Source organism: Myotis davidii, unplaced genomic scaffold, assembly GCF_000327345.1.
Source record: "Myotis davidii unplaced genomic scaffold, ASM32734v1 scaffold405, whole genome shotgun sequence".
NCBI lineage: Eukaryota > Metazoa > Chordata > Mammalia > Chiroptera > Vespertilionidae > Myotis > Myotis davidii.
This window is the reverse complement of record NW_006296048.1, coordinates 163,927-180,761: the sequence shown is the minus strand read 5'-3', so window position 1 is coordinate 180,761 and position 16,835 is coordinate 163,927. Positions and strand designations below refer to the sequence as shown.

At 37.7% G+C, this 16,835-nt stretch overlaps 1 protein-coding gene across 16 annotated transcripts in view; it reads left to right on the top strand.

The window, feature by feature from the left end:
* The window catches only part of PARD3 (par-3 family cell polarity regulator), a 621,610-nt gene that overhangs the window by 449,247 nt on the left and 155,528 nt on the right, over positions 1-16,835 (top strand). For all 16 annotated transcript variants that reach the window (XM_015568620.1, XM_015568617.1, XM_015568619.1 and 13 more), the window contains 3 exons: positions 5,004-5,129; positions 6,517-6,899; positions 11,466-11,605. In XM_015568620.1, coding sequence (XP_015424106.1) covers positions 5,004-5,129; positions 6,517-6,899; positions 11,466-11,605 — 649 coding nt within the window. The remainder of the gene's footprint in view (positions 1-5,003; positions 5,130-6,516; positions 6,900-11,465; positions 11,606-16,835) is intronic.

Below are 16,835 nucleotides of genomic sequence, written 5' to 3'. Positions count from 1 at the left end.
ATGCTGGGGTTATGGTCGGCTGTGTGCGATTTTGCGAGTGTGGTAAAATCGCATAACAGCAAAATCGCATAACAGCCGAGCATACACCCAGCAGCGTTGCTGATGCCTGAACGGTATGTGGAATGAAGTGGGCGGGCATCGGAAGGCCACTATGGCACGGGGCAAGCACTATGGGCAGTGTATCTGAAGTGTACCTGGCGTATAAGACGACCCCCCACTTGGAGGCATATTTTTCAGGGCCAAAAAATCGTCTTATACGCCGGCAAATACGGTAATATTCCCCCTGACACACACACACACACACACACGCACACACACACACAGTGGATGTAGTATTTTCTCCCCTCGGTCTCTACCCCCCTAGCTCCCCCAACACACACACATACACCAATTTTGAATAAGGTATAAGAAACAGTAGAAGAGAGGTGTGTTTCTGGATGTTTCACATTTATAAGAAAAAAATATTTATTTGCTCAAAAAGCATGTGCCATGTTGGGTTTACATTAGATTCACATGGGAGGTCAAGGAGGTTTTGTATCACATACCCTGGAACCCTGTGGCCACATCTTCATAGTTCTGCTGTTCCAGTAACCAGTACACTGAGTCTTCTTTCCATCTGGGTGGTTGTTTCTGTTCCTGGACTATTTCCCCCAAACAAAGTTTGACCAGTTCCTCATTTCCCTCTCTGTCTGTCTCTTATTTTTTTGCAAAGTGGTTTCTTCTTATGGAAATGGTTGCTCCTAATGGGAAATGGTTGCTCCTAATGAGGAATCCTGGTAATTGCCAAGGTAAAAACTATTCTCTGTTCCAGCATATTGAGATGCCAAAATGTTTTGAAGTTTATTACCTTCAGTTATTTTCTTTACTGAAAGTGTTACAGGGACCACAATACCAGAGGTAGTCAATTCTTTATTACTTCAGGTCAAGTTCTAGTTCCTGGTTGAATTAGCAAAATATATACTTTAATTGTTTTTAATTATATATACTACTTGAGATACCTTTAGATTGAATGTGGGAGGAATAGAAATATACCTGCTTGCACACACAAATTTTCAGGAAGATGGAAGCATCTGTTATTACTTCTTGTTGATTTCCCTTCAGAGGGTACTTTTCATTCTCAGTCTAGCTGTTACGTTATCAGTTTAATTTTCTTGTGAAGTTTTTTTGATAGTTCATTCCCATTGTTTTGTAACCATTTTCACCTAGTGAAGCTAATGAGATAATTTTTGCAGATTTGTGCTACTTTACTTTTAAGTGAATCCATTCTTTTTGAGAGAATGATTCTAATAGTGTGGTCAAGTACTTAGAAGTCAGCAGGCTACTAACTTCTTTTTTCAGTCTGTTCTTTCATTCCCTGATTACTTGCCATGTCACTCAGAGTGAAAATCTTCCTCTGTTGACTACCCCCACCCATCCTTTCTCTTATCTCTTATCTGCTGAGAAATAGGATTCTGATATTTTGTGACTATTTTAACAAAGTTGAATTTTAAAGCCTCATTTAGTAAACCTCAGTTATATTTTATGTAAGTGTGGTAGTTTATTTATTATTTGTAGTTTTGTTCTTTGTGGTTTATTTTTTAATTTCTGTTAGGACTGTTATGCCCAGATTTCAGGATCCCCAATAGACCACCAGGGAGCCAGCCCAGTCCGATGCAAAAGCAGAGAGTCTTTATTCAAGCTAGCTTGGGCTCCCTGTCAGCCACACTCGCCGACGCAGTGGCAAGCGGCCGAGAGAGCGCCCCGAGCCCCTGTGGGAAGAGGGGTTTAATAGGAGGGTTTGAGTAAAGGGGAGGAGAGAGGACTGTGGGCCCTGCCGATTGGCCGGGCGCAAGTCGGTGTCTTGTTACACAGGATGCGGTCATATCTATGGCGCGCACGTCCCTTGATTGTCATTCGTTAGTTTAAAGAAATCCTGGGTGTGGCTAACAGAGGCTTAGGCTTCTGGGAAGAAGCTCCTTGCTGAGCACATGGCTAAGGCTGCTGCCAAAAATGGAGGATCCAGGGTAAGATGGAGGGCGTAGCCCTCGCCCTTTTTAGGATTATTGATGCATTTGGCCGTAAATGAAGAATGCCATGCCTTTTAACTTTAGATTATCATCTAGAGTGATTCCCAGAAACAAAAAGTAAATTTTAAAAGAAAAATAATTATTTAAATGAATATAAATCCATACACCTGTTCATCTGAAAAGTATTGATGCTACCTATAGAGTTAAATTATAGATTTCCAAGTTATATTATTTTAAACTGTCATAAATATTGAATTAATACTATTAGAGATAAATTTATAAACACAAATTATCAGTGTTAGTTAACTGCTAAGTAATTTGTTAAACGTCTATTTTTTTTCTAAAAATATTCTGTAGAATCTTTTAAAATACACAAACTATTTTAGAATATATGAAAACATTATTACTCAGTTTAGGCTGAAGAAATGCTGTAATTATGATTTCACCAATTAAAAACTAATGGAGCGACTCTTGGTAGCCTGTATTTTTACTGCAGAAACCATGTTTTGTTTTGTTTTCTGTTTTGTTTTGTTTTTTAATCCTCAGCTGAGGATATGTTTTTATTGATATTTAGGGAGAAAGGAAGGGAGAGAGAGTGAGAGGGATAAACATTGATGTGAGAGAAACATCAGTCAGTTGCCTCCTGCATGTTCCCTGTCCTTGGATCGAACCTGCATCCTGGGTTTATGTCCTGACTAGGAATGGACCCTGCAACCTTATGGGACAACAGTTCAACCAAGTGAGCCCCCTGGCCACTGCTGTATTTTTTTTAAGTAGTCTCAGTCTGTAGAAGCAGCTTGTAGCAGCAGGTGTGGCACCACATTTGCGATTATGTCAAGATGGTCTGTGTATGGTTGAGTCACCTTTTCCTTTGATGGTAAAGTAGCTAAATGTCTTTTACCTGTTCCACTATTATCAGTAACTGAGATTTAATATGATTTCTCAAATTATTTTGTCCCATTCAACGGAATCATAGAGCTATCTTGACTCCTCTTCTAGAATACTGTTCCATTGGACATAGAAACAACTTAAATAATAGAGAAGCATAGGGAGGTAGACTGTGGGTATGATGATATTTTAACAATAACTTCCTCATTGGTGTGGCATATTATGAAATCTCTTTTCTTCCAAATACAGACTAAGACTGTTAAGTTGCGCATGCAGCTATACCAGTATACTTTATTCTTACCTTGAATTCATGGAATTTTTATGTTGATTTATTTCCAATATATGGTAGTAAGCAACTAAAAATTACTTACATCACTCACTACTAGATTTTTAGACTCTTACACTAGTAGATGCTAATCCTCAAATGGTAAAATTGCAATAGGCAATTTAAATGTTATCTCCTCTTGTTATTCTTGCTAGTTGATAGACTTGGCCTAGTAAAACACATTGCTTCTTTACTATATTTAATAATAAAAATTAGAATGAAGTTAAATGATGACTGTAAATGTTCATGAAAGAAACAAGATTAAATGGCAAAATAATTGAAAAAGGGCCTTTGCTGCAATTTAATTTATTTCAGTTCAATTATATATTTGGTATAAATGATACCTTCATGAAAGAAAGGATCTGAGTTTCCGTTTCATTTCACTTGTATTTTATTTTGCAAAAAGCTAATTAGAAATATGAAACTTGTTTGTCTCAGCTTCACTCAGTCACCCATTCATTCCAGTCACTTATCATTTACTACTAGCTAAGTGCTTGAGCTTATATTATTGAATCCCATCTTCTCCATCTTCTAGGAGCTTATAGAAAGAAAGTGTGTCAATCAGTACCAATAACAGAGAAGTAAGATGAATGGCCACAGTACAGATAATAGCACTTACAGTAAAAAAATAAACTATTTGGGAATAGGTCTACTGGAAAGATATGTAGGATACTACAAATTGTATGCTATTGGAAAAAAACATATATATATTATATATATTATATATATATATGTGTGTGCTATTGGGAATGATGGTGTCTTCAACTTTAATTTATGCAGGATTCTAAATTGTATTATCAATATGGGCATTTTTTCTCAAAATGTTATGATTATGAAAGAAAACACAAACTTTGGACAGGCCAAAAATAAGTTCTTAAAAATGTTAACATGATTGTGATACAGAATTTATGCTAACCATCAAGTAAGTCACAGCATTAGAACTAAGTAAATATTAGGTCACCTTATTCTGTGATCCTATAAAGTTCTGCTGTTTGCTCTGGGGAGTGAATACTGTCCTTCCTTGTCAGTCAAATGTTACTGTTCTAGGCCATGTACACCAGTAATTTTTACTATTTCCCCTTTAGATTGGTCTCTAAAAGTTTATTCAGGCTTTTCTTTCAACCTGAAGTTTGAGTATATATTGAAGAGATGAGTGTGTGGCATTATTTGAACCTGTTACTGGTTTTCTTCAAATGGGAATAATGGCAACAAGTTACTTTAGGGAGATTTAACAAGTTTTAAAATTCAGAATATTAGGTCAGATCAAATTCAGATGCCAGGATGGAATGTCTTCTATTTTTAATTCTTTCCTATTTTGCTTCTCAAATGTACTATGTGCTCAGGTAGTCTTTCCTCCCTACCTTTACTTTCATGGTATGATGGAGGTTGCCATTAGCAGTATACCAGGTGGCGGAAAACAGAAAACTGACAAACCTATGCACAAATGCATGCTCATCCATGATCCACACTGCCTTATCCACTGAGCCATCAGGCTAGCTCTGTTTGAAGCATTTTTAAGCATAGAGAGAAGTATTGGTATATAGTTTGTTCCAGAAACACAATACTAACAAAACAGAAATGTTTTGTTATATTTTTTGAAATTATTCCTTTTTACACATCATTTATACTGTTTTACTTTTTCTGCAGTGTTGTTTTAAAATAGCAATTTAATATGCCCCTTTATTAGGAAGTCTCTATAAATATAATACCAGCATTAAAGCAGTGGGACATTGTACATGGTCAAAATATTACGTGTGTAATGATTTGCATTCTTAATGTTCCAGAACCCTGGGGTTATTAGTAAAACGATTGGAGAAAGGTGGTAAAGCTGAACAAGAAAACCTTTTTCATGAGAATGATTGCATTGTCAGGATTAATGATGGCGACCTTCGAAACAGAAGATTTGAACAGTAAGTGTGTGCTGGAGACACTGCTGTGCTTCCGTGTTTTAGGCATGATGGAGTGCAGTCATCAAAATGCTTTCCACACCAAATCTGGGATCTCTGTCTTTATACTAGAGAGTAGTATTTTCTGGTTTATGTTGCTTTTAAACACTTAATTAAATTGGAGCTAATTACTACCATCAGACTGTATTTTAAAATGTCCTCTGGCCCTGGCAGTTTGGCTCAGTGGGTAGAACATTGGCCTGCAGACTGAAGGGTCCCAGGTTTGATTCAGATCACGGGCACATGCCTGGGTGTGGGCGTCTTCCCCAGTCGGGGGCGTGCAGGAGGCAGCCAAGTGGTGATTCTCTCTTATTATTGATGTTTCTCTCTCTCTCTTCCTCTCCCTTCTTCTCTGAAATCAATAAAAATATATTTAAAAAATGTAAAATGCCCTCTGACTGGTAGAGTGCTTCTTAAAATATTATGGCCCCAATTTAGGCTTTACAGTTTTGCTACTCTCACCTTTTGGAAAATTTACCAGCATACCAGTTTGTTTTATACTGTAACTCACATGTCCAACTTTGTCTCATATAATGTTTCTCAGGACAAATAAGCAAAGCTCCTTTGAACCACAGTGAATGGTTTGTCCAGATTTTCTTTATCTTGATTCATGTGTCCTTTTTTCAAATACAAAAATAAAGTTGTTCAGTTTTTATAAAATAAGGCAAGAGTGAGCAGAAATAAGGACTGGGCAATCAGTATGAGGCAGTGCAATTCCCGAACTGGTCATGGAGTAGCACTGGGCCAGTGACTCCTAACATTCTGAGTCATTGAGGCTGTATTGTTCTTAGGATTTTTGTACACACGGACTTGAATTAATTTTGCTGATACATAATGTGCTTTTTATTGTTTTGTAAGTATATTTCTAAGTACATTTCTTTAAAACCTCAAATGGTTCCCTGTAAGAAAATAATTTATAAATTTTTTTCCTGGTTCATAGGTCGACCCACAACCACTGAGCAATACCAGCTGGGCTATAATTTTTTTAAAGTGGTATTGGAGGTTGTAGAGAGGAGGTTGTATTTAATTTCTATTAATATTGAAATTATAATACCTCCATTGTACTTTAAACTATTATTTAATGATTTATAGTTTAGAGCACAGTATTTTATCTGTAGTTATGATAATTTTCTCCTTTTTATTTAGAGAATGAGAAATTTAAGTTTGGAGAAACAGTTATGCTATCAGAGCTTGCAAACATGATTGATGAATGGGATATCAGAATTTCGGTTTTCAGTCTCAACAAAGTGTATCATTTCTTATTGCTTAATTTGTATACTTAATTAAGCTCATAATATCTTCTAGTTTGCAAGTCTTAATTTGCTAATTTTCCATTCATTCTCAAACCCAGAGCACAGCATATGTTTCGACAGGCCATGCGTACACCCATCATTTGGTTCCATGTGGTTCCTGCGGCAAATAAAGAGCAATATGAACAACTCTCCCAAAGTGAGAAGAACAATGACTATTCAGGCCGCTTCAGCCCTGATAGCCAGTATATTGATAATAGGAGTGTGAACAGTGCAGGGCTTCAGGCACAACAGAGAGTACCCAGACTGACCCACCAGGCCGAACAGATGGACTCACACCCACGACTACCTCAGAGTACACAGCCCTCTGGAAAGCCACCAGCAGCTCCAGCCCCAGCACCACAATGTGTATTTGGAACAAGTGTAAGCAGTGGTTATAACACCAAAAAAATAGGCAAGAGGCTGAATATCCAGCTTAAGAAAGGTACAAACCTTGTTTTTGTTTGATGGAATTTATTCTAAAACTAAACTGATTAACCCAAAACACCCTATGTTTTATTCCATTATGTGAAAGAAGTAATTTAATGATTTTTTAAAAGGTATTTACAATGTATTTTTATTCTTTTCAGATGAATTTGGTTATATAAAAATTGAAATGATCAGAGAATAAGGTTTTAAAAAATAAGTTTCATATGAAGGTAGCAGTTACTATTGCAGTAAAATTTTTAACAATGAAGGAAAATGATTTCAGGATGTTACATTCAAACCCAAAACAGTAGTGAAGATTTGACTGTTTTGATCATCCCACTTGATGAGGACTTTAGAAAGGTCCTCCCATTTCAATGCTACCATTTTAGTTATTGGAAGTGAATTGATTCCTCTGACACTGTTTAATGGCTTGCAGTAGAATGAAGAGAAACTAGTCCAATTTTCCAGGATATTATACTGCTTTTGTTTCTTAAGGAGACAGGAGGATTATAATGGGCCTTGCTAATTCTTTATTACATATACCTTATATCAACTTATTTCTTTAAGTATCCCTGTCCTATAGACTATGGATCCTTGTGTACAGGATCCATGACTTAAAGCATATGCTAGAATTTCTGATTACTAATTGCTGTCCTCTCCAGGCATTGAGATATACTTTTGCTATCACTGATCAATTTTAGCTGATCATTTTGATATGTTTTTAAATTGTCTTTCAAAATGGTGTTATTGTAAGAACTAGAGGCCCGGTGCATGAAAATCGTTCACGGGTAGGGTCTCTAGGCCTGGCTGGCAATCAGGGCCAATTGGGGCCTTCTGGCTGCCAGCCAGGGCCTCCCTTCCCCAGCTGCCAGCTGCTGGTTGTCAGCTGGGGACTTCCTTCATTCTGCACTGCCCCCTGGTGGTCAGCATAGTGAGCGATTGAACTCCTGGTTGAACTCTCGAGGGGACACGTTGCATATTAGCCTTTTATTTATATAGAATATTTTTCTTTTTATGAGCCCAACCAATTCCTGTAGTTAGATGGAAATGAACCCCACAGAAAGTTGAGCGATTACCTCACATCACCTGCCTGCTGCTGGCATTAGTTTCCTACTAGAACATTCCATATCTTGACATTTAGACAATTTTTCTTTCTGTGTGGGGTAAGGTTTACAAGCTTGTAAGCTCTGAGAATCCTCGTTACTTTCTAAGTCATTTTCTTTCATTGAGGTTTATGTGAACCACAGATTTCTTATTTCTGGTTATTGACTTTTAAGCTTTAACTACTTAGTTGACATGATTAGGAACTGAGAGCTTTACTCCACTTTTGAAACCCATTACAAACACAGAATCATATCAGCATAAACCCCTCTAAGCTCTATTAATTCCTCAATGAGAAATGGCAGATCCTCTTTCTTCCTGTTGCTCTACTAAAATGACAGGCCCTAATTTTTAAGCAAAAACATCAAGAAACAGCCCTAACCGGTTTGGCTCAGTGGATAGAGCGTCGGCCAGCAGACTGAAGGGTCCCAGGTTCGATTCTGGTCAAGGGCATGTACCTTGGTTGCGGGCACATCTGCAGTAGGAGGTGTGCAAGAGGCAGCTGATCGATGTTTCTCTCTCCTCTCGTTGATGTTTCTAACTCTCTATCCCTCTCCCTTCCTTCTGTAAAAAAATCAATAAAATATATTTTAAAAAAAAGAAACACAAATAGAGTTGTAAAAAAGATAAAATTCTGCTTGGGATCTCTCAACAAAGGATAAACATTTTACCTGGTCATTGTCATATAGCTATTAGTTCACAAATATCTTTACCTTTTTACACTGATACAGGCATATTTACTTAGGTAATTACAGTTTTTGATACAATTCTTATATTTTAGCAATTCATGATATATGAACTTTGTAAATAAAATCATTTTTTGAATAAACTTTTATTTTAATAGCATTTTAAAAGCTATGATTACATTTTATACAAGCTAATTTACAAAGAATGTGCTCAATCAACATAAGAAAAATAGAAACAATGATTTTCTTTTAAATATTTTGCTGATCTTGAGTAATCTAAATATTACAGAGCTTTATAGATCTACCATGATTTTAATTTGCTGTGAGAATCCATGATAAAATGTTGAAACTGCCTGTGGCTTCCTGCCAATACTTACGAATATTTTACATAAAAATAGTTTACTGTGAATAACAGTGAAGAATGCTGATTGTCTTTGATTAATACTAAATACATCTAGTTAAATAATAATTTCATGAGAGTTGAACAAGCTTTCATTGTAGTTAATAGATGTTTTTTACCACCTATGTTACATTTAACATTTTAATTAATTTATTTATTTTTTAATCCTCCCTGGAAGATATTTTCCATTGATTTTTAGAGAGAGTGCAAGAGACAGGGAAAGACAGAGAGAAATATCTACGTGGGAGAAACACATTGATTGGTTGCCTCCTGCACGCGCCCTGACCAGGGCCCTTGCTGGGGAGGAGCTCCCAACCCAAGTAAGTGCCCTTTACCAGAATTGAACCCGGGAACCTTCGGTCCATAGTGGGACACTCTATCCACTGGGACAAACCAGCTAGGGCACATTTAACGTTTTAAAGAAGTACATAAAAGACTTAGGGTGTGTCAGTGTTAAACTTTAAATTCACTTCTAAGTGACCTGACATGCTCTGACAGAAGCTCTTCATAAACCGAGATCAGTTTTAAGTACTTAAAAAAAGAAGCCTTCATTATAATTCTTTGTCATAATTTTGGAACTATGCCATATAATATCATAAAATAGAGTAGCCCCTATGTACTTGCTTCCATAATTATGATTTCTTAATATTTATTGCCATTTTGGCATTCTCAAATACCCTGCCCTTTTGTAGAAATTAGCTTTTTAATAAAGTCAGAAGGGAAGATCAGTAATCTGTTTCAGTCAGCGCAAAATATTTTGTTGGCTTTGCTAAATGAAAATTGATATCTATTTATCTTTCTTTTAAAGGTCATTGGTTGAACCTTTAGCTTACAGATTTAGAGGTTATTGCTAATATTTTAGTAGTATTAAGGTTCTGTCAGCCTTTTTAATTCATATAAATTAATATTGCAAAAGGAGAATAATTTAGAATTTTTTCTTAATAAATGTTATTGTAAGTCATTAGAGATTCATGACAGCACGGAGACATATGGAAAAGTCCCATCAGAATAATTAGGAAAATTTCATATAGACAATGTGCCCTTCAAGTCTTCAGCACAGAAGACTTAAGAAATGAATAGGCCAGCCATATTAAAGTGACTTTAGATTTGCAGTAAATGAATGCTTTGTTTAAACTTGAAAATATTTACAGTAGTTTTTGATGCAGGTATAATTATTTGATATTTTCTTCATTTCTACTTTATGTTTCTTTAACTCACTTTTTCATTCATATTTATTTGCCCATATTTGTTTGTTTACTTATGGAATATATTTTGTTCCTCATAGTTTTATACTGAGTGCTGAATCAAATGAATGAATGTTATAAATTTTTCGCCTTTGCACATCTCTTTATTCATTCTGAAATGAGCAAGTATGTGTTCGAATATCATTTTAACTGAAATGCAACCTAATATCTTAAGTAACTTTTTAAAAACTTCTAGTAGAAATTAATCATTATTAAAATATTACAAAAGTTCTTGGATTCATTAAAAAAATTTTTATCTTCACATTTTTTTCTAGGCTTATTCTTGCCTATTGCATGTTGGTTCTGGTGACATATAACCACCTTCTACACTGTATTGAGCTTATAAGAGTGCCTGTCAAGAAAGCTGCCAAGTGACTTTGAATTTCAATCATACAAGCCAGCATAGTAATTTTTAAATGCCTCATTAAGTTTAGCACCTTTAAATATGATGTTGATTTTCAGACCTGCCATCTATGATCTGTGATCATTCTTTACTGGGTATTTTTGCCTTATTGGTTGTTTTTTTCAAATGTACATGGTCAGATTTAGGTGAATTAGAAGAGAACTAGGCAATTATAATGGGTTTCATTCTGTTGGCAAATTGCTGTGACTAATTATAGTTTGGGGAGATTCTGTTATCTGTATCTCGAAAAAGTTGTCTTTATTTATTTATTTTTTTTATCTCCCTGAACATTTCTTTTACTCTCCACTTCCTACTTGTCAAATCTAGATACCATTATTCCACAATAATACTTGCTATTGGAGGTACTGTGTATTTTAACAGAAGTTTTGTTTTGTATCATAAAGAAATTAAGTTTATTTTCATAATCAAAGGTTTAGACCAATTTAATAACTTTTAGCAACCATATTTCTATATATGTATATTATCTTTAGTCAGTCTTTAGATAGATTCCAATTTTTTCTCAAAATAATGAAGTTTTATATGTAAAGCATTTAAACCTTTCAGATTTTAGTCTATTTTGAAAAATCTGTTGCAACTCTTAAAATACTAGAAGACATGTAGACACTGTGAAAGTTATAAAATGTTAAGTTGGTATAGAGAATAATAACAATTATTTTAAATGTATAATATACTTGTAAACTTTGACACATCTCATTTTTTTCCCTTTCATTTTCTGCTATATATTTAGGTACAGAAGGTTTGGGATTCAGCATCACTTCCAGAGATGTAACAATAGGTGGCTCAGCTCCCATTTATGTGAAAAACATCCTCCCCAGGGGGGCTGCCATCCAAGATGGGAGGCTGAAGGCAGGAGACCGCCTGGTAGAGGTGAGAGGCTTCCAAGTCAGAAGTTCCATAACTCTTAGAAGTTATTTTTAAAAAATATTTTTATAAAATATGAAACTTACATTTTAGCAGAAGTATGCATCACGAAACAACGCATTTATGCTTTACTTCTACATTGTCCCATGTTATTTGATAAGAAATACCTTTTTTGTTTAGTGTACTCAAGTTTTAGTTACCCAGACATTTGTTTTATGAGGTGCCACAACATTTTGATATTATATAAGTACAATGCCTGTGAGGTTATATTCTAGATAGCTTTACATTTATGTCTGGCAATATAGAAATGCTGTCTACTTTGTAATCAGAACAGAGACAGTTGAAGTAAATGAAACTGTATATTTTAATGAGAGGAACAGGAAGTTTTTAAATGGCAGCATGGAAAATAAATTGAGACATAAAAATCAAATGTCAGAAGAAAAAAAAACAGTTTTCAAATTTTCCTTTCTATGCCTTATGAGTTTCGTTTCATTGGTCTTTGGAAATATCTTTGACGTCCATAAATATACAGAATTTCTGCTTATGTGAATATTTGTGCATATGGAAATAAAGGGGATAAATAGTGAGTAAAAGTATACTTTATTAGCCATTTTTTCTTAGTATTTTCTTCAGAAAACATACTCTGTATTCTTAGCAGCAGATATTAAATAGTATTCAAATTCTAATGTTAACATTTTTACCTGGCATATTACCCCTTTTCCTGTATTTTCATACATTTTTAAATTTTATTTTTCTATGATCTTATATCCCCTATATGCCCTCTACCACCTCTACCCATCCATCCCCCTTCACCCCTGCAATCACCACACTGTTGTCCATGTCCGTGAGTTCTCTCTTTTTTTTTTTTTTTTCAGTCCCTCTCCCCGCTCCTCCCTCCAACTAGAGCTGTCTGCTTGCTCTCTGTGATTCTGTTTCTATTTTTCTTGGCAATTTAGTTTGTTCATTAAATGCCACATATGAGTGAAATCACACGGTACTTGTCTTTCACTGACTGGCTTATTTCACTTAGCATAATGCTCTCTAGGTTCATCAATGTTGTCACAAAGGATAACATTTTCTTCCTTTTTACAGCAGAGTAGTATTCCATTGTGTAAATGTACCACAGATATTTTTTATACACTCATCTACTGATGGGTTTTGTGGGCTATTTCCAATTCTTGGCTCTTAAATAATGCTGCAATGTACATAGGGATACATATATTCTTTCAAGTCAGTGTTTTGAGTTTCTTTGGGTAAATTGTCAGAATAGGAATCACTTGGTCATTTGAACTCTCCATATTTAACTGTCCTAAACATTTCTTGATTTTTTTTATGCCTACATTTTGTACCTAGATTACTTAAATCTTAAGCTCTTATTCTTTTTTTCTCATTCACATGACACTATATTTTAAACAGACATTGATAGAAGAGGCTAAATAAAAGGAAAGGTTTGAGTACAAATTATATTTAAGGTGTTGTTTATAAAAGGGACCACTTGTCCTTGGTATATAAATTGTATAGAATTTATCACTGAACAACGCAGTCGAAAATCTGAGTATAACTTTTTTTTAATTTAAATTTCTTATTGTTTGAAGTATTACATATGTCTTCTTTTTCCCCATTGACCTCTCCCACCCCCCAGCACATGCCCTCACCCTCCTACTGTCTGTGTCCATTTTATAACCAATGAGTATAACTTTTGATTTCCCATAAACTCACCTACTGGTATTCTAATGTTGTTCAGAGCCTTACCAATAGCATAAACAGTTGATTAACACATATTTAACATTATATGCATTATATACTGTATTCTTACAATAAAGTAAGCTAGACAAAATAAAATGTCATTGGGAAAATCATAAGGAATTGAAAATACATTTATAGTACTGTACTTATTTATTGAAAAAAATATCTGTCTGTAAGTGGCTCTGTGTAGTTTAAACCCATGTTGTTCAAGGGTCAACTAGAATATTATTTTTAGTTTGTATTTGTAGATTGTTTTATTTAGTAAGAATCTCAGCTGGGACTTGAATCTTTGCCTCTAAGTCAAAAAAAAAAAATTATCTGTCCTTTCCCAGACCTCTTCCTCTCCCTGAATTTGTCCCTGTGTAACCTTCTTTCTTTCTAAAGGTCCTTATTTGATTTTTGAGTCTCTCTTTCATCACATAATTGCTATACTGTTTCCACATTACAAAGACTATTTTTTTATTTTTATTTTTTATTTTTAGCAATGGGAAGGGCCTGCAACCTGTATTTTTTCTGCGTTAGGTTTTATTTTTTATAGCTATTAGCTTTCTCATAAAATTGAAACTACATTTCACATGTTTTAAATCTAATTGTTTAGTATCTATACAATATCAGTAATTCTGTGGGTTTTTATGAGTATCTGGATATCTGGAAGCATATAGAAAAATTATCAAAGATGTTTTTATTACTTAGAAATTTTTTGCTTCCTTTTAACCTATTATTACTTATCTATTTCTTGCAATCCCTTAGTAGTATATTGCACTATATACAGGTAAGATGGTTTTTAATAGAGGGGAAAGGTTCCAAAACATAGTCTAATTACAGGAAGATTTCGGTATTATAATTTAAATAATATACTTAATTGGCTTGGACAAAATGCTATTTTTGTGTAAGAAAATGAGATATAGTACTTTTATTTTTTTAAAATAAATTTTATTAATTTTTTACAGGAAGGAGGGAGAGGGATAGAGAGTTAGAAACATCGATCGGCTGCCTCCTGCTCACCCCCTATTGGGGATGTGCCCGCAGCCAAGGTACTTCCCCTTGACCGGAATCGAACCTGGGACCCTTCAGTCTGCAGGCCGATGCTCTATCCACTGAGCCAAACTGGTTAGGGCAGAGATATGTTACCTTTAAAAGGCAAAATTCCACTCTCATTTCTGTTAAATACATAGTGCTTTCTGATAATGTTGTTTTACTTCCTACAAAATAAAAATGATGTAATTCTCAGGACGTGGCTGTTTTAAATATTTTTGTTTTGGTAGAATTTTCTTAAAACATGGAAGAATATTGAGGTGAAATATTGCTATTCCTCCAAAATTATCTCCAGGATTATTTTGTGGAGATTCGTCTTTAATGTTAGCCTTTTAGGGATGAAAAAGTTAATCTTCATAGTTGTTGGTAGAATTACATTGAAAGTTAAAATGTTTTTGCTCAAAATATTTTTGAGTGTGTTTTTACTGCCCCCTATAAAAGATACTTTTATTTTGGTACTAGTGGCCCGGTGCACAAAAATTTGTGCACTTGGGGGGCATCCCTCAGCCCAGCCTGCCCCCTCTAACAGTCTGGGAGCCCTCACAGGATGTCCTACTGATGTCCCTGTGAGGAGCGGGCCTAACCCGAAGTCTGGCCTCCCTCTGTGGAAGGCAACTGGCCAATGAGGTATATAGATACTTTCTGAAGGCAGCACAGACTCCTTCCTTATTTCTTTCCTCTGCGGTTGGAGAATAGGGGACTAAAAGGTAGAGACAGAACTGTGGCCGGGCCTGGGGCTCTTGTAGGCAGCAGAAAGGAGAGGCCTGGGAAAGTCTAGACATGGTTTTCTTCAATTGTCCTCCCTTCCTCCGGGCCCCTCGCTCTGTTCTCCCCTTGTCGTGGTGGACGCTGGGCCTCGGACTGACAGGAGCCCAGCGATGGTGGAATTCAGCCCCCTCACTTCTCAGCTGAACATACAATCACCTCACATTCCAAGTGGAGCTGTTTTCAAGTGGCTACAGTGCTGGCAATTCATGCCTCCCGGCCTTTTCCCCTCTCGGGTTTTCTCCTTGGGTCATTTGCAAACTTCACCGAGACACCGAAGCAACTGTGCCCTGGTACTTCTGCACCGGCCCCTGCCAGGGCCCACACCAGGAGGATCCCAGCTGAGGTCTCCTCCCTGCACCCAGCACTCTCCTCCCTGTTCTACCACTGGGGGAAGGGAACAGCTCACCTTCTCTGGACCCTGCCAACCTGGCAGGCTGAGGCACAGGCCAGGCGGTGCAGCCTAGGGTGCTGGTGACTGCGAGCCTTCTCCCCATCCCTGAAGCGTGGGGTGGGGTTGCAGCAGCTCACAGCCGCCCCTGGGCACCATGCATGGAGATACCACTCTCCACTGAGCCACCGTCTGCCCAAGCCCTGTCGGGGTTGGGGTAGCCTCGGGCTCCCACTGGCCCCACTGTAGCCAGAATCGGCTTGGCCGGCCACCCCCACTGCCAGAGGGCTGTGCATGCCCCATGGGCCTCATCGGCCTCATGAATCCCCTTGGTTTGGCCATCCCATCCCAGGAAGTGGCCATCCTGATTGCCATAGCTCACTCTCTGGTGCAGTTGGGCCTGCCCAGCAAGCATGTAGGCAGGAGCTGGGCCTCTGAGGGGAAGGAAGAGGGATGTGGGCCAGAGCAGAAGTGGGGAACTTGGTGGTGTAAACACAACCCACCCCCCCCAACCTCGTACCGGCCCCTCACTGTGCTGCATTCCTGAACCACTGGGTGCCTCTGCCCAGCACTGTGCTCTGGAGCCTGGGGTGGGGATGAGGGACCTGGAGCTGCCCTGAATCACACAGTGGTTGATCAGGGAGGGATGCGGGGTGCCAAATTCTGCCTCTCTCTCTCTCTCTCTCTCTCTCTGTCTCTCTCTGTCTCTCTCTCTTTCTCTCTCTCTCTCTTTTCCTCCTTACTTTCTAAAATAAATAGAAACATATCCTTAGGTGAAGTAAAAAAAAAAAAAAGATTACATTACTCTAACATTTATACATATTATCCCTGATAAAGCAGTCATAACTTGAATTACCTAAGGAGCACCAGAGCTTCCAGCAGCCAAAGCAGCAGCAGTAGCCAGCTGGGGGGTGGCGGCCTGGTGGTCAGAGTCCCAGCTCCCCTCTGCCATGACCCCGCCGGGAGCGGCTGGCACTAAGTTCCCAGCTCCCAGCGCCAGCCACCTGCCTGCCGATGGCACACGGAGTGGGCCCCAGTGTCTCTCTTAGGTGGGCGAAGCCATCGCCACCCCTTGCCTTGGCCCCAGCCCCCACCCGCCCCCAGATCGCACACAGGAGTGGGCCCGTGTCTCTGGTGGGCTGCAGAGCAGGAGACAGGGGAGCAGGCCGAGTGCAGCTTGGGCTGGACAGAGGGCAAGGGGCAGAGGAGTTCTCCCTGGCAGCAGGGGGAGTCGCTGCCCCCTGGGTAGATCTCCTCCGTGAGCGCTGCGAGTGTTGGTGCCCTCCCTCAAGCCCCAGC